This window comes from Mirounga angustirostris, unplaced genomic scaffold (genome assembly GCF_029215605.1).
Source record: "Mirounga angustirostris isolate CCGP_5_RB_7025 unplaced genomic scaffold, mMirAng1.0.hap1 SCAF_17, whole genome shotgun sequence".
NCBI classification, from domain to species: Eukaryota; Metazoa; Chordata; class Mammalia; order Carnivora; family Phocidae; genus Mirounga; species Mirounga angustirostris.
In genome coordinates, this window is record NW_026991725.1 from 11,170,488 (window position 1) to 11,193,269 (window position 22,782).

At 49.1% G+C, this 22,782-nt stretch overlaps 1 protein-coding gene across 12 annotated transcripts in view; it reads left to right on the forward strand.

Annotated features, from left to right (window-relative positions):
• MYO19 (myosin XIX) overlaps positions 1 to 22,782 on the forward strand; it is a 37,413-nt gene that overhangs the window by 5,049 nt on the left and 9,582 nt on the right. For 4 of the 12 annotated variants that reach the window (XR_010408389.1, XM_064582262.1, XM_064582264.1 and 1 more), the window contains exons 4-19: positions 226 to 436; positions 906 to 1,054; positions 2,766 to 2,879; positions 12,051 to 12,183; positions 13,082 to 13,151; positions 13,672 to 13,774; positions 14,434 to 14,530; positions 14,672 to 14,748; positions 16,526 to 16,616; positions 17,047 to 17,215; positions 18,962 to 19,035; positions 19,728 to 19,849; positions 20,017 to 20,130; positions 20,386 to 20,562; positions 20,876 to 21,028; positions 22,072 to 22,179. Coding sequence is in view for 10 of the 12 variants with exons in the window: in XM_064582262.1 (XP_064438332.1) it covers positions 226 to 436; positions 906 to 1,054; positions 2,766 to 2,879; positions 12,051 to 12,183; positions 13,082 to 13,151; positions 13,672 to 13,774; positions 14,434 to 14,530; positions 14,672 to 14,748; positions 16,526 to 16,616; positions 17,047 to 17,215; positions 18,962 to 19,035; positions 19,728 to 19,849; positions 20,017 to 20,130; positions 20,386 to 20,562; positions 20,876 to 21,028; positions 22,072 to 22,179 (1,962 nt within the window). In the remaining 2 variants the exon portion in view is untranslated. Of the gene's footprint in view, positions 1 to 225; positions 437 to 780; positions 821 to 905; positions 1,055 to 2,765; positions 2,880 to 11,857; positions 11,945 to 12,050; positions 12,184 to 13,081; positions 13,152 to 13,671; positions 13,775 to 14,433; positions 14,531 to 14,671; positions 14,749 to 16,525; positions 16,617 to 17,046; positions 17,216 to 18,961; positions 19,036 to 19,631; positions 19,850 to 20,016; positions 20,131 to 20,385; positions 20,563 to 20,875; positions 21,029 to 22,071; positions 22,180 to 22,782 lie in introns of those variants that run through there. The other 8 variants (XM_064582265.1, XM_045889313.3, XM_064582266.1 and 5 more) reach the window with 8 other exon arrangements.

The following is a 22,782-nucleotide window of genomic DNA, read 5'->3' on the forward strand; positions in this document are numbered from 1 at the left end:
TGAGTACACACTGTGTGCCAGGCACCAAGTGCTTTGTGTATCTCTTATTTTTCTGTCCAGTAGCCCTGCGAACTGGTTTTATTTTCCTTTATTTACAAATAAAGAAGCTGTGACTCAGAGAAGTAAGTAACTTACCCAGGTTCACAGGCTTAGTAAGTGGCAGAACTGAAGTTTGAATCCAAGCAGACTATGATACTAGAGGCCTCTTCTCCTCCTGCTACTCAGGCCCCCACCCCTACCTTGCTGCCAGCTGGCCTCAGTCCCAGCTTTCATGGCCGTCTTCTCGTGGCCTCTCAGGTTCATGGCCACAGTTCAGGCTCTGGTGCCCAAGGAGGGGAATCCCTCAGAGAAGACCTGCGGGAGTTCCTGAGCGGGGAAGCCCCGCTGCACCAGCTGGATGACCTCACCAAGGTGAATCCCGTGACACCGGAGACAGGTATGGGCCTCCCTGTCCTCAAGAGGCACCCCTTGGTGCTGGCTGGCTCCGTTGGTGGAGTGTGCAACTCTTGATCTCGGGGCTGTGGGTTTGAGCCTCACGTTGGGTGTAGAGATTACTTACAAATAAAATCTTTTAAAAAAGGGCTGTCTCCAAGAGGGTAGGGGTGTGATGTGGGTAGTTTGCACAGCTTCCCCTGGCCAGACCGAGGCAGGCAGGACTCCTGACCTCGAGCCAGTGGGCTGCTCCAGACGTCCGCCTGGCAGCTGCGCCCGGGCTCCCCAGGGCAGACTTTGCTCCAGATTTGGGGCTCATCTTAATTAGATCTTGTACCTATCCATCAGGGAGCTGCTGGGATCTAACGGCACTTGGCTAATTGCAAAGGTAACACTGTTAGGCCAGTGTTTGTCTGTGTGGGCAGTTGGGTCTGTATTTGAGCCAGAGTTTGCTAAAGGTGCCTCTGCCTCAGTCCTGAGGTGTTTGCAGGCTCGGTACGCAGCAGACACGTTCTACACCAATGCTGGCTGCACCCTGGTCGCTCTGAACCCCTTCAAGGCCGTCCCTCAGCTCTACTCACCAGCACTGATGAGAGAATACCACGCTGCGCCTCAGCCCCGGGTAAGGCTCAGCCACTTCCTGGGCCTCAGGGCTCCGCCATATCCCCCTGGGCCTCCTTGCAGCTTCCCTGTCATTATCCATCTATTCACCAGCCATGCAGTCATCCAGAATCTGCTGGTGCCACAGCCCTGCCCACCAGGTGGTCGAAGACTTTTGGACACGTGACAGTAGGTGCCAAGTGAGAGATAAATGTTTAACGGAGTTTGGAACCTAGAATAAGGACATAGCATAATGGACTTTTTTCTTGTTTGTGACTTTATTAAGAGGGAAGGATTTACAAAGGTATATTTGTGTATTTAATGAACCATTTTTGGGGGAAAGAATAAAATCATGTATAATAAGGAGTGCCCTAGGAAATTCAGCATTTGTTCCTCTCAGTGGGAGGAATGAGAGGAATAAATTCTGATGGGGTTGGAGGTGGTGCAGGCAGGGAATAGGCTAGCTGGTGTTTAAGTGCATGATGTCTTCAGAGAGAGGCAAGAGCCAACTTGCTGGCAAGAAGGGTGCTGTCAGGGGCGCCTGAGTGGCTCAGTCGTTAAGCGTCTGCCTTCGCCTCAGGTCATGATCCCAGGGTCCTGGGATCGAGCCCCGCATCAGGCTCCCTGCTCGACGGGAAACCTGCTTCTCCCTCTCCCACTCCCCCTGCTTGTGTTCCCTCTCTGGCTGTCTCAAATAAATAAATAAATAAAATCTTTAAAAAAAAAAAAAAAAGAAGGGTGCTGTCAGGGAGAGAGACAATAGATGAGATAAGCCAGGGCTGCTGGCGAAGGGTCTGAGGCACCACAGCAGGCAGAATGTATGCACAGTGCTGCTTCCCCAGGGCTGGAGGGACTGACTGGAGCCCACCATGGGGATAATTACTCGGGAAGTTGGGGGAGTCAAGTTCAGGAAGGTGAAACAAGATACAGGGAGAACAGTTGGAGGTTTTTAACAGTTCAGGGAAGAAGGGGCTGGGGCAGAGGCAGGTGCAGGTGCAGAGAGGGATGGCTCTGACATTATCCACAACAGTACCTTCTCTCCAGGAAGCTGGGTAGGGGGTGATTGCTGGACGGGCAGTGCGGGCCGGCCAGGCATTGTGCAGATGGCCTGGCCCTCGGAAGCTCATGCATGGTTAAGTGTCCAAGTCTTCCCTGAGAGCCCATATCTCACTGACAGCCTCTTCAAAGGCAAAAGCCATGTCATGGTTTCCTGTTTCCCCAGTGCCCAGTTTAATGCCCAGCACATTGAGGATAATTAATATTTGTGGGTGAAAAGAAGAATAGTGGCCTAGGAATTCAAATCACATAGTTGCCTTTACTTGCTGAGTGGCCTTGGGAAGGTTATTTAACCCCTCCAAACCTCAGATTTCTCGTCCATAAAATAGGATTAGCTATCCAACTAATGAATAGATTTTTTAGGCAGTAACTTGTAGGAAAGTTCTTTGCATGCTGCAAAGTATAGTAATGTAAAATAATAAGCAGAATAAGACTATTAAGGTAAAATAAAATGGGAGGATAAAGTGTTAAGGTCATAGACTGGTCAAGGCCAGCACTGCTTCCATACTAAAAGATGAGCGGATATAGGCACCACAGGGGTCCCGCAGTTGGGTCTAACACTGTTACATCCAGGAGATTTTTCTAGAGGAAGCCTCCCTATCTCAGCCATCATTGGATCAACCACTCCTTGGAGACAGGCATTCCCTCATGTGACCTTTCACCCCTTGATGTTTTAGAAACTGAAGCCCCACATCTTCACTGTGGGTGAACAGACCTACAGGAATGTCAAGAGCCTGATTGAGCCCGTCAACCAGTCTATTATTGTCAGCGGAGAGAGTGGTGCTGGAAAGGTAGGAGGGCCTCTTTCGTGACTGGTAGGGTGGGCAGAGAGGGAGGAGGTCATTCCTTGTGGAGTTCTTTTGCTGCCTAATCATTCTCAGATAGGCTGGCTCAAGCAGGGAGTCAGTGTGCAGTGGTGAGCAAGCACTCGGCAAGAAGTCAAGAGATGGGGTTCTAGTCCAGGCTCTTCCATGTAACCTTGGGTGGATACTTTTTCTCTCAGCCTTCATTTTCTCCTCAAAGGTCTTAGCTCTAACACCACTGGAAACAAAAGTTAGGTATTGGGGATTCCAGAATACGGTTAAGAGCACATCGGAAAGGTATTTAGGTTCTGCAAACCTCAGTTCTTCCATTTGTAACACGACAGGGACAGGAGGACCAGCATGTAAGTCCTGAGACTCCTACGAGAGTTAAATGGACCAGTGCACATAGGCACTTGGTATGCTTGGCACATAGCAGCACTCCTAAAAGTAGCTGGGGTGACTCGTAGGAAGGGGTTACTGGAGTAGCCCACCTGTACCCTCAGGGTTGCCCATGCTGGCAACCACGGTGCACTGGGCTGGCTATGGGGAAGGACAGAAGCACTTGATGCGGTCATGTGGCCCCCTAGGTGCCAGAACCACCACAGGTGAGACAGAATGTTGCACAAGGATAGTCAAGGAGTTGCACAGCTGGTCAGAGGAGGCCACCGGGCCAGGCCTCGCCACCTTCTTGCCAAGGCTCACCCCGCCACCCCACTTTTTCCACAATGCTTGTACCTTCACAAGGGATTTTTAGACCAGAAACTGCCTCTGCCTGTACTTACATAGGAGAGAATGGCCGAGCGCTAAGTACCTGCCAGCTTCTAGGCCATGGGCTAGCCCCTGAAGAGTAGCAGGGGGAGGAACAGAGCTGAAAAATGCAACATACGGCTTTCAGGGGGCTCTTAGTCCACTAGGAAAGACAGCTGCAGGGATGACAGCTGGGACTTGGGTGTGGAGAGGATCTTCAAGAGCTCTTTCAAACTGGCCAGTGCAGTGGCTCATACCCAGCCCCCAGAGGAAGCCCACTGTCCTCCAGAATTGCTCTGGGGAGCTGAGGCTGGACCTGGCCTGAAACCCATGCCGCTGGAACTCAGTAACCCTTCATTGAGCAGCCGCTATGGTCTTTTGCTGGGTCTGTGTGGTTGTTTAATAAGTAGTAGCATAATTACACAGTTCAAAAATCAAGCAATACTGCAAGGCTTACAAAGAAAAACAGCAGCCGTACCCCATATCTATCAAGACTATTTCTCTCTCCAGAGGCAGCTACTTTCACATCTTTTAGCAGTTTATTTGGGTGTTTGCATTTGTATTTCTAAATAACATCATTATATTGTTACTAATTTTTCAGTTTTTTACCTAATCCGTTCATTTCTTACTCTGATGAGGATTTTAGCCCTATTTTCTCTGCCCCCCAATACATACATAATCATATCACGATTTCTAATTAATAGGCAGTATTACAGCCATGTGTATATTGTTCACAGCAAAGCAGTATAATATCCTTTCTTGTATAATTTTTACTTTCCCTCTACTTAATAATTGCTGTTTTTTCATTTGTTTAGTTTCTATATACCTATTAAGTTATTACTAAACCTATCACCAAAGCTGGATAACACCTATCCACCAGCAAGTACATCAAGTCCTTTTTTTTTTCTTGGTGATATTCTTCCCACAGCGCCCAGATCTCTGGCTCCCACCTGGACTGGTGGCTGCCAAGGGGTGTTGCCACACAGTTATTACCTGGGAGCTTCTCTGCCTCACTCTGGGGATCCCCCAAGTTGCCCTCTGTCCTATGACAACGCCCCCACCCCTAACCCGTTGCTGGAGCCCATGGCTTCAACTTCTTAAGGGCCTTGTTTTTATGGAGTACATTCTTCAGTAGCTTCCTAGAAAAGTTACATGCAGGGCAGATTTTTGAGTTGTTGCACCTCGTGCTGGATTTTATAATTCCTGGTTAGAGACCATTTTCTTTCCAAATTTATAAGGTTTTTTTCTTCTATATTTTTTGAGTGTTGTGATAGTCCCAGTCCATAATGGCGATTTGTTTTTCTTTCCAGAAGCTTTTATAGTCTTCATTTTTATCTGTAGGTATTAAAACACAAGTGCTATGTCTTGGTATGGTTGTTTTGTTTTGTTTCGTTTGCTGTGCTGGATATTTTGTGTGGCTCTTTTTATCCTGAAAACTCATGTTCTTTATTTGGGGAAATTTGTATTATAGCTAATAATTTAATAATTTCCTTCCTTCTGTTCTCTCTTTTTGGAACTCCTATTAGAAGGAAGTTTGATTAATTGTCTAATATTCTTATTTTTCTCACTTATTTTTCCATCTCTTAGTATTTTGTTCTACCTTCTGGGAGATATTCTCTACCTTCCAATATTTTGAATTTTGAATTTTTTGTTGAAAAAGGGTTAATTCTAAGAGTTCTCGCTTGTTCTCTGAATATTATTCCCCGCAGCCCCCACCATCCTGGTCTTATTTCATAGATTCAGTATCTTATTTTTGAGGATACTTCATGATTTTTGTCTTCTCCTTGCATTGACTCTGTTTCCTTCTGGTTCCTTTTCCTTCATTTGTTGTGATATTTGTCATTCATGTAAAAGAGGTTTATCAAATAGTTGATGATCAGTAAGTTTCTGTTCATATTTAAGAATAAGGCATTATTATTAAATGCCTCATTCAGCAACTGATTAGAATCTTTATGGATAGGATTGTCAACCAGGGAGCCTCACTGTAGGTAACTTTTTAAACTTGTGGGACCCTGAATGTCCATAACTTTTCTCATGAGCTTGTCAGTGTCTCTAGAAAAGATTCCTTAGTAGAGATATGGAAACTATAAAGAGTTAAATGAAAATGATAAAAATTAAAAATATAATGAATAATTCCTTCATGCTTATCAACAGACCAGATGTGCAGATGAGTACATTAATGAATTTGACAGTAAATCAATAGAAATAATTCAAATTGAGAAACAAAGAAAGAAGCACATCTGAGAGCTATGGTACAGTATCCTGTGGTCCTACCATAGTTGTTCTTGGTGTGCCAGGAGAAAGAGAACACATGGGTCAGAGGTGATATCTTATACAATGAACAAAAGATGGCAGGAACAGATCCAAGAAGTTCAGAAAACAATAAGCAGATGAATACAAAGAAAATATACTTCACATTATAGTCAAATTGCTGAAGACCAAAAGGAGAAAACTCTTATGGGAACCAGAAAAACAAATATTACAAAAAGAGGAACAAAGATAAGAGTGACAACGGGCATCTTTCAAAAACGGCAAGCCCAGGAATGCCTGGGTAGCGCAGTCAGTTGAGTGTCTGACTCTTGGTTTCAGTACAGGTAATGATGTCAGGGTCATGGGATTTAGCCCTGCGTCGGGCTCTGCACTCAGCACAGATTCTGCTTCAGGTTCTCTCTCCCTCCCTCTGCCCCTCCTGCTCATGCTTGCTCTTTCTCTCTAGCTCTCTTTTGCTCGCTTGCTCTCAAAAAATAAATAAATCTTTTTTTCTTTTTTTAAGATTTTATTTATTTAGGGGCGCCTGGGTGGCTCAGTTGGTTAAGCGACTGCCTTCGGCTCAGGTCATGATCCTGGAGTCCCGGGATCGAGTCCCGCATCGGGCTCCCTGCTCAGCAGGGGGTCTGCTTCTCCCTCTGACCCTCTTCCCTCTTGTGCTCTCTGTCTCTCATTCTCTCTCTCTCAAATAAATAAAATCTTTAAAAAAAAAAAAAAAGATTTTATTTATTTATTTGACAGAGACACAGCGAGAGAGGGAACACAAGTAGGGGGAGTGGGAGAGGGAGAAGCAGGCTTCCCGCTGAGCAGGGAGCCCAATATGGGGCTCAATCCCAGGACCCTGGGATCATGACCTGAGCCAAAGGCAGACGCTTAAGGACTGAGCCACCCAGGCACCCCAGAAAATAAATAAATCTCTAAAACAAAAACAAACACAAACAAGAACTGCAAGTCCAAAGTATCCTTTTTGAGGATACTTCATGATTTTTGTCTTCTCCGTGCATTGACTCTGTTTCCTTCTGGTTCCTTTTCCTTCATTTGTTGTGATATTTGTCATTCATGTAAGAGAGGTTTATCAAATAGTTGATATTTTTTCATTTCATTTCATTTCAAAAATAGCAACATCTTTAAAGAGCTGAAAGAAAAAAAGAAAAAAAAAATGCTGAAAGAAAATATCTTTTGGGGCACCTGGCTGGCTCAGTTGGTAGAGCATGCAACTCTTGATCTCAGGGTTGTGAGTTTAAGCCCCACATTGGGTGTAGATATTACTTAATAAAAAGGAAAGTTGTTTTTGTTTTTTTGTTTTTTTAAGAAAAAAATATCTGCCAACCTAGAATTCTATTACCAGCAAAAATATCAAAATATCTAAAAAAAATGAGAACACAGGATGCCCAGCTGGCTAGTCAGTGGAGCATACAATCTTGATCTCAGGGTTATGAGTTCAAGCCCCACTTTGGGTGTGGAGATTACTTTTAAAAAAATTTTTTTTTTTTAATTCTTTGCTTCTTTCATTTTTTTTTAATATTTTATTTATTTATTTGACAGAGAGATAGAGCACAAGTAGGCCGAGAGGCAGGCAGAGGGAGAAGGAGAAGCAGGCTCCCCACTGAGCAGGGAGCCCGATGCGGGGCTCGATCCCAGGACCCTGGGATCATGACCCGAACCAAAAGCAACTGCTTAACCAACTGAGCAACCCCTAAAAATTTTTTTAACCATGGAAGTGAAATAAGACTTTCAAACAAAAGTTAAAGGAATTCATTGCCAGCAGACCTGTATACAAGAAACATTAAAGGAAGTTCTTTAGGCCAAAGGACTATGAAAGCAGGTGAATATTTGGATTGATACAAAGGAGTAAAGAACATTGGGGATGTGATATCTTATTTTTTATCTCTACAAGATAATTCTCTCTAGGGGGTCCTGGATGGCTCAGCTGGTTAGGCAACTGACTCTTGGTTTTTGGCTCAGGTCATGATCTCAAGGTTGTGAGATTGAGCCCCATGTCAGACTCCATACTGCGCATGGAGCCTGCTTAAGATTCTCTCTGCACCTCCCCCCCAACTCTCTCCCCCTATCTTAAAAAACAAAACAAAACAAAAAAAACCTCAAAAATAATTCACTCTAAGGCAAAGATAGTAACAATTTACTGTGGAGATACAGTGGAATCATAAAAGTACTAAATTCAACCGTAAAGGAAGAAAAAAGTAACAAAGATCATGTGAAACAAATCACAAAGAAATAATAAGATGGTAGATTTCAACCTAGCCATAGTGATTATTACATTAAATGAATATTGACTAAACACTCCAATTAAAAGACAACATCAGGGCGCCTGGGTGGCTCAGTTGGTTAAGCGACTGCCTTCAGCTCAGGTCATGATCCTGGAGTCCCGGGATCGAGTCTCACCCTCTGACCCTCTCCCCTCTTGTGCTGTTTCTCTCTCTCTCTCTCTCAAATAAATAAATAAAATCTTTAAAAAAATAAAAGACAACATCAGATTGGATTTCTTTTTTTTTTTTTTAAGGCAAGACTCAAGTTATAGGTCTTCAAAAAACCCACTATAATTATACAGGTAGGTTCGTGGTAAAAAAAACAGAAAAAGATACATCATTCCAACATTAATCAAAGGAAATCTGAAGCAGTTATACAGAACAAAGAACATTTTAGGGGCAGCTGCCTGGGTCAGTTAGAAAGATCATGTGACTGTTGATCTTGGGGTTGAGGTCAAGCCCCACATTGGGTGTAGAGATTCCTAAAAACATTAAAATTTAAAAAAGAGAAGATAATACTAAATGTGTACAGTTTCAAAATACATGAAGCAAAGGTGGATAGAGTTGAAAGAATTTGATAAAATCAAAATTATAGTTTGAGATTTGAGCTTTTTTTTTTTAAGATTCTATTTTTTTGAGAGAGAGAGACACAGCGAGAGAGGGAACACAAGCAGGGGGAGTGGGAGAGGGAGAAGCAGGCTTCCCGCCAAGCAGGGAGCCCAATGCAGGGCTTGATCCCAGGACTCCGGGATCATGACCTGAGCTGAAGGCAGACACTTAATGACTGAGCCACCCAGGCACCCCTGAACATTCTTTTCAAGTACACATGATACACTCACCAACAGACCACATTCTGAGCCATTAAAACAAATCTCAATTTGAAAAGATTAAAATCATGCAAACTGTGTTCTCTGTCCTGAGTAGAATTGAACTAAAAATAAGTAACAAAGATACTTGGAAAATACCCAAAGCATTTGGAAATTAACACCCTTCTAAATATCTTATGGGCAAAGATAAAACCACAAAGAATATTAGAAAAATACTGTGAACTGAATGAAAAGGAAAACAGGACATATCAAAATCTGCTTTAAAAAAATAGCAGTGCTGTGCGTCTGGGTGGCTCAGTTGGTTAAGCGACTGCCTTCGGCTCAGGTCATGATCCCGGAGTTCCGGGATCGAGTCCCACATCGGGCTCCCTGCTCAGTGGGGAGTCTGCTTCTCCCTCTGACCCTCTCCCCTCTCATGCTCTCTCTCTCTCTCAAATAAATAAATAAAAATCTTTAAAAATAAATAAAGTAAAATCTTTAAAAAAATAACAGTGCTTAGAGGGAAATTTGTAGCATTAAATACTTAATTAGAAAAGAATAAAGAACTCAAATTAGTGATCTGAACTTCCACCTTAAGCAGCTAGGAGAAAAAAGAATAAACCCAAAATAAGGAAGAAGGAAATAAAAGAAACCAATATTGCACTGTATGTTAACTACCTAAAATTTAAATTAAAAAAAAAGATGGAAAATTCAGCTATCAAAAAGAATGAAATCTTGCAGGAAACAAACAGGGTTGCTGGAGTGGGGGGTGGGGTGGGAGGGATGGGGTGACTGCGTGATAGACACTGGGGAGGGTATGTGCTCTGGTAAGCGCTGTGAATTGTGCAAGACTGTTGAATCTCAGATCTGTACCTCTGAAACAAATAATGCAATATATGTTAAGAAAAAAAAAGAAGAAGGTAGCGGGAGGGGAAGAATGAAGCAGGGGAAATCGGAGGGGTAGATGAACCATGAGAGACAATGGACTCTGAAAAACAAACAGGGTTCTAGAGGGGAGGGGGGTGGGAGGATGGGTTAGCCTGGTGGTGGGTATTGAGGAGGGCACATTCTGCATGGAGCACTGGGTGTTATGCACAAACAATGAATCATGGAACACTTCATCTAAAACTAATGTATGGGGATTAACATAAGAATAAAAAAAAAAAGAATGAAATCTTACCATTTGCAATGACATGGATGGAGCTGGAGTGTATTATGCTAAGCAAAATGAGTCAGTCAGAGCAAGACAAATACCATGTGATTTCACTCATATATGGAATTTAAGAAACAACATATGGGAGGGGGGAAGAAAAGAGAAACCATAAGAGACTCTTGAAGGTAGAGAACAAATTGAGGGTTGATGGAGGGAGGTGTGTGGGTGGGGATTAAAGAGGGCACTTGTTACGATGAGCCCTGGATGTTGTATGTAAATGATGAACTACTGAATTCTACCCCTGAAATCAATATTGAACTGTCACCTAACTAGAGTTTAAATTAAATAATAATAAAAAGAAGGAAATAAAGTGAAAATAAAATAGGAAACAAAAATAACAAAATAAATGAAGTCAAAGGCCATATCTTTTTTTTTTTTTTTAAGATTTATTTATTTATTTATTTGACAGAGACAGAGATAGCGAGAGCAGGAACACAAGCAGCAGGAGTGGGAGAGGGAGAGCAGGCTTCCCGCCGAGGAGGGAGCCTGATATGGGACTCGATCCCAGAACCCTGGGATCATGACCTGAGCCGAAGGCAGACGCTTAACGACTGAGCCACCCAGGCGCCCCGGAAGGCCATATCTTTTAAAAGATTAATAAAATTGATAACATTCTAGTCAAACTTTAAAAAGAGAAAAATTCACAAGTTACCAGTATCAGAATTAAAGAATAGATATTACTATAGATCCTACAGATTGGTAAGAGATTATTATGAACAACTTTATTCCAATAAATTCTACAATTTAGATGAAATGGAGAAATCTTTTGGAAGACCCAAACTGCTGGAGCTCACACAAGAAATATATAGGCCTTTATCAATGAAAGATGCCGAAGTCATAGTAATAAACCTGGCCACAAAGACAGCTCCAGGCCCAGATGGCTTTACTTGTGAATTCTATCAAGTATTTAAGGAGGTAATGTTAACCAGTTCTACACAGTCTTTCAGAAAATAGAAGGGAACAACTCCCACCTCATAGAAAGACCTAAAAGAATATACAGAAATTTACTACAACTAAGAAGTTGTAGTGAGGTGTGTAGAGAGTTGAGCAAAGTAACAGGTTACAAAGTAAATAAATAAAAATCTGGGGCGCCTAGGTGACTCATTCGTTAAGCGTCTACCTTCAGCTCAGGTCATGATCCTGGGGTCCTGGGATCGAGTCCCGCATCGGGCTCCCTGCTCCACAGGAAGCCTGCTTCTCCCTCTCCCACTCCCCCTGCTTGTGTTCCCTCTCTCACTATTTCTCTCTCTATCAAATAAATAAATAAATCTTTAAAAAACAAAATAAATAAAAATCTATCGTATTTCCATGTTCTAGCAACAAACAATTGGAAGTGAAAATGTGCCTCATTTCAGCTGATTAAAAACAAGTTGGGAATTTTCTAAGAGATTGCCTGGGTGTAAATCAGAACTCTGTCATTTACTATATGTGTGATCTTCAATAAAATTAAGTATCTTTATTTGCCTCAGTTTCATTTTAAAAACAGGTATGTCCTGGCACGTGTATCAATAGGTTTAGTAAGAAGATGCACAGAAAGCATCCTTTTTAGCTCAGCGCCTGCCACAGAGTAGTCAGTATTAGCTGTGAGCCCTCAGAGACAGAGTAGCCTGCCCAGGTCAAGGTGGGTTGTCCCTTCTCTATCCCTCCTTCCTTCATTTCTTAAAGGTGTCCTCTGGAACTAGGAGCAGCAGAAGGGAGCAACCCCCCATTTCACTGTAAAGGACACAGTTGAATTCAACATTCCCCCATTCGGTCAGCAATGTGCCTGGTAGAGAAGAGGACTCTGGTGGGCCCCGCATCCTGAGGTATGGAGGGAGGGAATGTGAACACAGCTCCCACAGGGCTGTTTCTGCTGCAGACTTGGACGTCCCGCTGCCTGATGAAGTTCTATGCTGTGGTGGCCGCCTCACCCACATCCTGGGAGAGCCACAGGATTGCAGAGAGGATTGAGCAGCGAATCTTGAACTCCAACCCTGTCATGGAAGCTTTTGGTGAGCTCGGTGTCCTCTGCACAGTACCTCAATTCTGTTTCCACTGGGATTTGCCACCACCCAGAGAGAGGGGTAGTGCTTTGAGCCCGTCTCTGGGAGTTGGAGGATGAGAGCCTCATTGCCTTGGACCCTCAACCTCCCAGGTGCCCTTGGGCTCCTTCCATTAGAGTCACCCCATCCTCTGGCCTAGGCAGATGTAACAGTGTGCTGGAGAGGACCTCATGGCTCACCTAGTTCAAATCCTGTTCTTACATATGGTTTCCTGAGGGTTCAGAGAAGAAAGGGACTTGTCTAAGAATGCTCACCAGAGGGCGCCTGGGTGGCTCAGTTGGTTAAGCGACTGCCTTCGGCTCAGGTCATGATCCTGGAGTCCCTGGATCAAGTCCTGCATCGGGCTCCCTGCTCGGCAGGGAGTCTGCTTCTCCCTCTCCCACTCCCCATTTGTGTTCCCTCTCTCGCTGTGTCTTTCTCTGTCAAATAAATAAATAAAATCTTTATAAAAAAAAAAAAGAATGCTCACCAGTGAGTGTCCCATGTTGGGACTCGAGCCTAGATGTGTCCGGCTGGGCCCACAGCTGCCCAGATGCGGGGTGGAGATAGGTCTGTTGTACTTAGATGTTGTCTAACTCAATAGTGGCAGCTTGTTGGTTTTGGTCCTTTCCCTTCAAAGACAGTCCCTGACCACCTAGACTTGCTTATTCCAATTCATTGCCAAGAAGTTCTAACTCTGGAAACATTTGCTAAAGCGCGAGTGCCCATTCCCTAGTCCTGTCCCCTGTTTCATGGAAACCCACGAAAGGGCTGTTAGGTGACTTGAGGATCGAGACGTGCCCCCACCTTGGCCCACGAGGACCTGGTCAGCATGGGGGAGTGTTATAAACCTCGGTGTGATCTCTAGGGAATGCGTGCACCCTGAGGAATAACAACAGCAGTCGCTTTGGGAAGTTCATCCAGCTCCAGCTGAACAGGTAATGGCCACTGCCACTATGGCTGATGGGAGGATGGGGATGTGGAGGCCGAATGTGGCTGGGGCGGTTTCCAGCCTGGGCTACTCCTATGGGCAGAACCCTGCTCCTCCTGGCATGGAATAAATGAACCTGGGGGTGATCTTTGAACCTGGAGAATTCTAGCTACTCCAGCCTTAGAGACCCTGAGGCGGTGTGCTTGTTACGGCCTGTGAGTTCCTCCTGGCTTCTACCCTGGTTTGGGGCTTCTAGTTAAACTACCACCTTTCTGGACTGCACCCCTGAGCTTGAAGCTGGGGCTTCCGTTCCTGCCTTGAGATGGGACAAAATGGTATATAGAGGGCTTGGCCCTGTCCACCTGAGGTGGTCACAGGGGAATGTTCCAGACCACCTGAGGACCTGCTGAGTGGTCCCTAGTCCTCAAGACCCACTTTGACTAAGTGGAAGAGATTTGGGGGGAGGGGCTAGGTTGCATTCTGGCAGATGGTAAGTCCTTAATAAATGGCTACCTGCTTGTGTCCAGGGCCCAGCAGATGACCGGAGCTGCAGTCCAGACGTACCTCCTGGAGAAAACTCGAGTGGCCTATCAGGCATCCAGTGAGAGGAACTTCCACATCTTCTACCAGGTTTGTGTCAAGCTGGGCCCACAGCTGCCCAGATGTAGGGTGGAGATGGGTCTGAGCCTCCAAACCCTCCTCTCCGCCCCGCCCCCATGCTCGAGGCCTGCCCCGCCCAACACTTTCGGTGAGGCGGCCACTTACTCCTGCAGACTTTGTGCAACTCCTCTGCCTCATGCTGGACCTTAGCTCCCAGGATGGTTTTGACATGGAGATGCATTTGCTTTCTCTATCAGACCAAAAGGTCCTTGGGACTGCGACTGGGTCCCCCTAATCAGACCGAGGACTCTTACAATGGCAACTGTCTCCAACAGAGTGAGGGCTTCCCTAGAGCTGTGTCTGATGTGTCTCCTATAAATCAGACTTGGTGTCCCCCAGAGCCTGGATAGTATGTCTGCCTGCTCGGATGGGACCTGGGGCTCCCCAGACAGGAGTTGTGCTTTCCTCATCAGACCACAGGCCCCCTCAGCAGGCTTTTCTTGCATCAGGTTAGAGACATTCAGAACTGTTGCTAAGGCTTTTGCCTCTGGGCCTGCCCTGGGCTCTGTGCAGGGACCTCTCAACCTTGTGATATCAAAGCATTTCTCCTCTCATGGCAACCCCAGGCTTATGCAGGCCTGGGCTTCCTCACACCCTCACCTCGGCCACCTGCCCACCCCTTCCCACAGATCTGTAAAGGAGCCGGCACGGACGAGAGGCTTCAGTGGCACCTCCCTGAGGGAGCAGCCTTCTCTTGGCTGCCCAACCCGGACAGGACCTTGGAAGGTAGGGGGAGCCTTGTCCAGCACCCTGGGCTAGCCCGTCAGTACCCATTCACCCTCCGCGCAGGGCCTGCCTTCTTCACCCCTCGATGTCCCTGCTGACCTCTGGTCCTGACCCTGGGCTGTGACTTGGATTCCTTTTCAGAGGATTGTTTCGAGGTGACCAGAGAGGCCATGCTTCATTTGGGTATCGACACCCCCACTCAGAACAACATCTTTCAGGTTAGAGGAAAAGGCACAGCTCTTGTGTTTGGCAGAGGTGATGGATGGGAAGCCCCTTTCATACGTCCCTTCTCTGAACTCTGAAGATCTAGGACTTTAAGCCCCACTGTGCAGTCTCTAAGGAGTCACCTACCCTCTGAGCCGCTGAGCCCGGACAGGGCATCGGGGAGAACAGGGCATAAAGGACAGTGATTGAGTGTGCAGTGCTGTGCTGTAAAACCTAACAGTGGGCTGGGGGCGGGGGGGGCCAGGTCAGTTATTACTGCAGTGATCAGAGTACAGAATAGAGAAGTAATGCTATCACAGGTTCGTCTAGTATATTCAGACTTTAAAATCACATTCACACTTCTTAGTCCACTTGGTTTTTTCAACAGTCCTGTGTGTGTGGAGATTTTTCCCATTTTTATGCTTGAGAAAACTAGAGAGGTAAAGTGACCTCCCTGGGTCGGACATCACTAAGTGACAGTTTGTACCAGACGTAGTAATTCCAACTTCCCACTTTTCCCTCCTCTCAGATGGAGTGCTGACCCAGGTGAGCTGGGCCCCCATCATCCCACTAGTGGCCTCCCTTCTCCCTTCTGTGTCTGCTGACGGAGCTGACTGCCACCCTCCCCATCACCCCCACACCCACCAGAGCAGGGGGTGGGGATACAGGATAGGCTGGCAGCAGCCACAGGGAAGCCTCTGCAGGGAGGTGGCAGTGCAGTGGACAGTGACCTCTACCTCTAGATGGGGGCTGCTCAGGCAGGGAGGGGATCATGGCCAGCATAGGCACATCAGGCCAGAGCTTGGCCAGAGGGACAGCACATGGGGACAAACCCAGGGCAAGTGGACAACCCCAGGGTTCTGGCCTTGCAGTATCATGACCCTCTGCCCATTGGGTATGGCAGTCTTCTCCCAAGGTAGGTTGTGGCCTGAACACTGGTAGCATGTGGAGACCTCCGGCATGGGACCAGACGGGGATGGTGGGAGAGGCCTTGCTCTCCCAATAAGGGTCTGAGGGTTTCCAAGTTGCTGGACTTGAGTCTCTTCTCTGTAGCCTATGGGGACCCATCCATGTGGATCCACTGTACAGTGTGGCCTGGGACATCGAGCCCAATGTGCAGAGACCAAAATCCCAGATTCTACCCCAGGCTGAGCTGTCAGAGCCCCAGTGCTGAGAGAAGGCCAGAGGGAGCCAGGGCCAAAGCCCCACTGGCCACGCAGAAGTAAGCCTGGCCCACAGGTAATAGGAGTGGTCTCATAGTCTGCTTCTAGAGAAGGGAAGGCACAGGGACAGACGGGTGACGTGGGAGCCCCACTGGCTGCCCTGGGAGGCACCTCAAGTCAGACTGCCTGCCTTCTCATCCTGCCTTTGTCTTTTACCAAGTCTGTGGCCTGCAGGCTTGTGATTTGAAAATTTTATTTATTTATTTTAAATAATCTCTACACCCGGTGTGCGACTCAAACTCACAACCCTGAGATTGAGAGTCACACACTCCACTGAGCCAGCCAGGTGCCCTGTAGACTTATGACTGAACTTCTCCCTTTGTCACCCCTGTCTGTCATGGGCATCGTCACAGCACATTCCTTAGTGATCGTTGAAAAGATTAAACAAGGTGATGCATGTAACTCGAACAGAATTGTGCCTGGCAGGGTCTCGTAGTCAGGGGGCATCAGTTAGGGGCTTGTCTTAATGATCCTGGTACCGGGACTCTGTGAGCAGGAGACGGGCGCTTCCCGGGCGAGGCTCCAGCCCTGGAGAAAGAGCTCACACCATGTCCCCTTGCCCACTCAGGTCCTGGCCGGACTGCTGCACCTCGGCAACATCCGCTTTGCCGACTCTGAGGACGAAGCTCAGCCCTGCCAGCTGATGGGCGATGCCAAGTGTGAGGACAGGGCGGGGGCCTGGGGCTCAGGCTTCGGTCACACCGCCAGGGAGCAGGGCCCGCCCTGTCTGCAAAAGGGCCAACATGGGTGGGATGCAGGGGGCGGGGAGGTTGGAATGTGGAAGGCGATGCCCTTGGTGAAACCATGATGTTCCTGCTCACCCCCATCTCTGGGGAGGCAGACAGCAGCGGCCCTGTTCTACAGATGAGAAAAAAGTCAGAGGGTTTATGACGTGATCTGTCCCACGTGGGGCAGTGTGGACTGGGACAGAGAAGGCCTGAGTTCAAGTCCTGCCTCTGCCTCGGGCAAGCCTCCTGCACCTGAACCAGGGTTTATTCCGTCCATGTGGGGCACCATGGTTCCACTGTGATGACATCACATTGTCTTGTGAAGAGGGCCGCCTGCATGGAGGGGATTTGTCCTTCTCAGGCTCTATCAGGACGTCAGCCTCGCTGCTACAGCTTCCAGAAGACCCACTGCTGGAGACACTGCGGATCAGAACCATCAGGGCAGGCAGGCAGCAGGTGTTCCGGAAGCCCTGTTCCCGAGCCGAGTGCGACATCCGCAGAGACTGTGTGGCCAAACTAGTCTACGCACGGTGAGCACTCGGGGCCCTGCCCTCCTTCCAGGTTCTCCCCTGTCTGGAGTTGGACCAGACACCATCAGGCAGTAGGCTCAGGGCCACGGTGGAGGCTTCCAGATAAAGCAGACACATTCTTCTCCCTGCTTCCCAGACCCTTCCCAGACCCTCGGGGACAGCAGGGAGTAGCTCCTGGATTTTTCCTGAGCAAGGCCTTTGACCTTAATTCCAGAGTCCTCTGCGTGGGGAAGTTGCCACAGTCTGGGCTAGATTCAGCTCATTATTAAAGCACAGGAGCCTGCCTTGCCCTTGGCAGTGGGTGAGGAAAGCCTGCCTGGCTCTTCACTGGCAGAGCAGGCTGCCAAGGCGATCTGGGGCCCACTCAGTTCCAGGTTTAGACCTATGGGTGAATCGGCTCCTCTGTCTCCATGTGCCCTCGCACTTCATGTTTTCATGTTACCTGGGGAGACTGATAGACGGGAGAGCCAGCAGTGTGGCCCACAGTCTCGCATGATATAATGTGCAGCAAGTGCAAGCCCAGAACGTGGTGAAGGTGGGGGTCCTGGCCTTTCCCTGTTCGGTTATTTGGGCATCTCCACGTGGACTCTGGCCATGTGGTTAAGGGTGATGTCTCGCCCTGGGTTCTGAGAACCTTCAGGGTACCAAGTAAAGGTATCAAGGGGCCCGGAATCCTGCACAGCTATGGGACAGAACACATACATGTGCGTATGCACGTGCTTATGGGAACTTGGGCACTGGGGAGAGAGGGTCCTCTGCTTTCATGAACTTCCTGAAGAGTCTAAGAGCCTGAGATGCACTGCTAAGATGAAGATGGCCCAAGGCAGCTGGGCTCAGACTGACCCCAGTTCAGCAAGAGACTTCGTTCCCACTGCACCGAAGCTGATTTCAGGCCAAAGTCTTCTAAAGCCTTTGTGTTAAGTAACTGCAAAATGAGCAGATAAGATAAATATGATGACCACAGAGTGAGCCTGTGTGAAATGGAACATTTCATACAGGATAAAGGTCGGGTCACTGTGTCACCAGGTCACTCGTGTTTAGTACCTCAGACGGGCACTTGAAGCCCCTGTGGCGAAAATAGAAACCAGTGACTGGACTGCAGTAAGTTGCAGAGCAGTCACTTTAAGAAAAACCGTAAGAAAGAGACTCCTTAATAGTACCGTACATCGTGCTGAACGTGTCCCCAGGACCGTGACTGCCTCATCTTCTGGGGGTGGGGTGGGGGATGGTCCAGAGTGCAGGATGCCACTTGACCTCAGGTGACTCGGGGCCCACTTGTGCAAGATCGAGTTGGGGGGATGTGGCAGGATCTTGAGCTCTAGGCACCACAGGTCTAGTTTTGCAGGGGAGTCTAATGAACTTGGTTCTTTGCAAGCCTCACACAGGCCTACCCATCGGCCCCTTCCTTTCTAGTCAAGACACCAGCTGGGTGTCTGGCCAAGTGACTGATGGAGACTCACTCCCTGTCTAGCCCCAAGGTCTCGTTGTCCTGTGTTCAGCGTGCTGGCAGGACAGGCCAGGTTTATGTGTACCTAGGAACAGGCATGACCATAGACTGCATCTGTGGTAGGGCAAGACAGGATGGGCCAGAGAACTGGAGGAGAGGGTTTGACCCTCTGGCCTGTCAGGCTTGGGATACAGGCCCTTCAGAGTGTGGCACCCTGGCTAGAGGAGCAGTCTTGCCACCCCTCAGGCTCACCTGACCTCTCACCAGAGTCCTCTCTCCCTCCACCCCCACCCCAACAGGCTGTTTGACTGGCTGGTATCCGTGATCAATAGCAGCATCTGTGCAGACCCTGACTCCTGGACCACTTTCATAGGTAGCAGGGGCTCACCTTTCTGGGAGCACTCCTTCAGAAAAAGAACAGTAGAGTCCACTGTGCGACTCCACACAGCTCTCTCTTTTCCCTTCTCTCCCCCCCCCTCCTCATCCATCAACGTCTGGGCAAGACAGCTCTGTGCCCTCGGTGCCCATGTCTGACCCGTCTGTAGCTCTCTAGGCAGACTCAGATGGTGCCTTGTCTGTGAGGGCCCCTCCTCTCTCCTGAGACCCAGGTCCGGCCTCAGGAGAGCAGTCGGGGGAGAGGCAAAATAGCTAGATTAGAGGGGGTTTGGGGGACACGCTAACATGGTTGGAACTGGGGTGGGATAGTCAGGGGAGGAAGTCAAGCTCAAAGATGTGAAGTTTGCTCAAGGGACAGTGGAATTCTAGATACCAGCTGGGCTGGTGAGATCGAGGCCCTCCAAACTGGATTAGACATAGAAAATGTTCTCTAGGCTGCCCCTCAAACCTCATTCAGTCTTCTTTCCTGCTCTGAATTCTGACGGGCCATGAAGTAGAGATGGGCCCCTCCCCAAGGCGGGGTGTAAGCTGTGCCCTCTGCCGGGTGTCATGCTCATTTAACTTCATCTCTAGGCTGCCAAGCGTGAGGTTTCGCCCCAGGCTCCTGTAGTCCCCCCAACTGCCCCCCGCCCCTGCAGCGGCCCCATGGGCTCTTCCCCATCCTCTCAGGCCTGCTGGATGTGTACGGATTTGAGTCCTTTCCCAACAACAGCCTGGAACAGTTGTGCATCAACTACGCCAATGAGAAGCTGCAACAGCACTTTGTGGCTCACTACCTAAGGGCTCAACAGGTGAGGGGTGGAATGCTTCTTCCAGGATCTTACCAGGAGCCTTTAGTTCCTTCTTTGATGTCATTCTGGAATATGCTGTGGTATTGAGGCCAGCCGTGGATGAGCCATCTGGGCCTCAGATCACAGTTGCCTTTTCCTGCCACCCAACCCCCACCTTTGTCCCCTAGGAGGAATATGCAGTCGAGGGTCTGGAGTGGTCATTTGTCAACTACCAGGACAACCAGCCCTGCTTGGATCTCCTCGAGGGGAGCCCCATCAGCATCTGCTCCCTCATAAATGAGGTGGGGTCAGCTAGTATGCTGAGCACCAGAGTTGGGCCTTTCTGGGGCCTTTTTGGGGCCTTGGAGACTATACTGTACCCACCCTGTGCCTCTGTCTTCCCATCTGCCAAGTGGGCTTGCTAATCCCTACGTTCCTTCCCTCTGAGAGCCACTGTGTGACAGCTCTGCTGTTGGGGGACCACAGGGTGTGGGGACCATGAGGGCTGTGGTGAGCCCGTCTCGTGTTTGGCTGACTGCCCATCCCATCCCATGCAGGAATGCCGCCTTAATCGGCCAAGCAGTGCAGCCCAGCTCCAGACACGCATCGAGAGTGCGCTGGCCGGCAGCCCCTGCCTGGGCCACAACAAACTCAGCCGGGAGCCCAGCTTCATCGTGGTCCATTACGCGGGCCCTGTGCAGTACCACACTGCAGGTCTGGTGGAGAAGAACAAGGTGAGGGCTGGGCTGTGGCTTGTGGGGGCCGGTGTGAAATGAGGTGGTTGAGTCACTGCTGCACATACATGGAAGTTTGCAGTCATGCACTCTCTCTCTCCTGAACATCCTCCCAGAGCCCAAAGTCACCTCTTGGGCCTGCCTGAGGTCCCTGATAATCAGGCATGAGCTGCCCAGAAATGACTCCTGTCACAGTGGGGCTCCCACAGAAGCCATCTTCTGGGGCCGTGGTGAGCAGGACTGGCACACCTGTAGACAGCCCTGGGTAGCACTCCACGTGCCCTTACCTGCTGCCCTTGTCCTTTTCCAATAGGACCCTGTCCCACCTGAGCTGACCAGGCTCCTACAGCAATCCCAGGACCCCCTACTCAAGGTGCTGTTTCCTGCTGACCCTGAAGAGAAGGCCCAGGAGGAGCCCTCTGGCCAGAGCAGAGCCCCTGTGTTGACTGTGGTGTCCAAGTTCAAGGTGGGTTGGGGGGGTGTTGATATGATGTGCTTGGTTCATTCACCAATCTCAGATATTTACCCAGCACCTTCCAGGATTGGTACTGTGTGCCAGGGAGTGTTGACAAGTCAAGTAGACGTGGTCCCAGTCCACGCGGAGTTGGTAGTCTCATGGGGAAGACCGAGACCGGAAACTGACAAAGAGATGTATAATTGACATGATTGGAAGCCTAGGGGCTTGTGGGTGGCACAGTGAGGGTCTCTCACCCACTGCCGATAGGGCGGTCATGGAAGAGCAATAGTTAACGCGAACCTCTGTGCCCCCATCCCTTCCCAGTTCTCCAGCTTCCTGCTCCAGCTGTCCTTGGCTAGCAGATTTGTCACCTTCTCTAGCACTTTTTGCTTTCTGCCACCTCTGAGCCCTTGCACATTCTGCTCCATCTTCCTGGGATGCCCCTCCCCCTCCCCCCACACTCCCACCCTCTATACCCTTTGTCCTAAGTTGATTCCTTCTCTTTCTTCAAACCTCAGCCTGATCACCTCCTAGAGGAAGCACCTTGTGGAGCCCAGATTTTGTTGGCACTTTCCTGCCTAGCCTCAGACACGCCACTGAGGGGGCCCACCCCATGTCTGTGTAGCCTGTCAGACCCTGGGCTCTGAGCCGCAGACTGACCTTGTCATTGCCCCAGCACAGCTCCCCGGGCACACAGGATGGGCTTAATGAGAACAGCTGTTGCCTGAATGAATGGCTTTGGCTTCCGAGATTGTGCTCTTCCAGAAAGATTGCACCAGGGAGGGTGGGGGGAGGGCAGCAGAGACCAACCAGGTGCAGGATCGCAGGTCAGGAAGGCCCCAGGAGGCAGGGGTGAGGAGCAGTGGGAGGTCAGGCCAGGAGGGTGCTTGGACTCAGTGAGCACCTCCCATAATCATCCCAGGGCCCAGGAGCATCCCCGCCTCAGGGCTGTGAGGACCGCCTCAGGTGTTTGAGGCAGTCACTAACCACGGCCCAGCTGATGCGTGCAGGCAGCCCCAGTCTGCCTGACCCCGCAGTCTCCCCCCCTGCAGGCCTCCCTGGAGCAGCTTCTGCAGGTTCTGGATAGCACTACGCCCCACTACATTCGCTGCATCAAGCCCAACAGCCAGGGCCAGGCGCACACCTTTCTCCAGGAGGAGGTAATTCACGGGGCCGGAGCTGCTTTGCGGGGAGCTCCATCTGGCCAAGGCCCTGAAGGGCCAAAAGGCAGAACTTAGGCTCCAAATGGAGTGCCCAGAGCGCGTCTCTCGGGCTGAGTCTCACGAGGGCGTCTTGTGTCCCCTGCTTTGGCAGCACGGTCACATACGGTTTTGTGGTCTGTGCACAGCACAGTGAGCTAGCCAGGAAGGCTGCACTGCATCAGACACTCTGTTCGCCCATCATGTGCCCTGATGAGACCGAAGCTGCCCCAAGGGACGGGTGGCTTTTGTGATTCGCTGAAAGCCTGCGTCGCCTTACAGTCCTGCACACTGCAGCCATTTCTGACCGGAGGTCGAGTGTTTTCTGATTCGCACAAAAGCAGTCGGTGGCCAGCAGCTGCCCTTTGTTCAGGGTACGGGGCTCTGAGATGGGGATGAGGTCTGTCTGAGTGCTGCACAGTGCTGGAGAGTGTCCCACAGTCAACTGGCCTGGGGGTTTAAGGCCAGGATCTCTCCACTCTGGTCCCGAAGAATCTTTACAATATAACCTCTCCTCCCTCTCAGCTATGATTTACTCTGTTGCCCACAAAATAGAAAATAAAT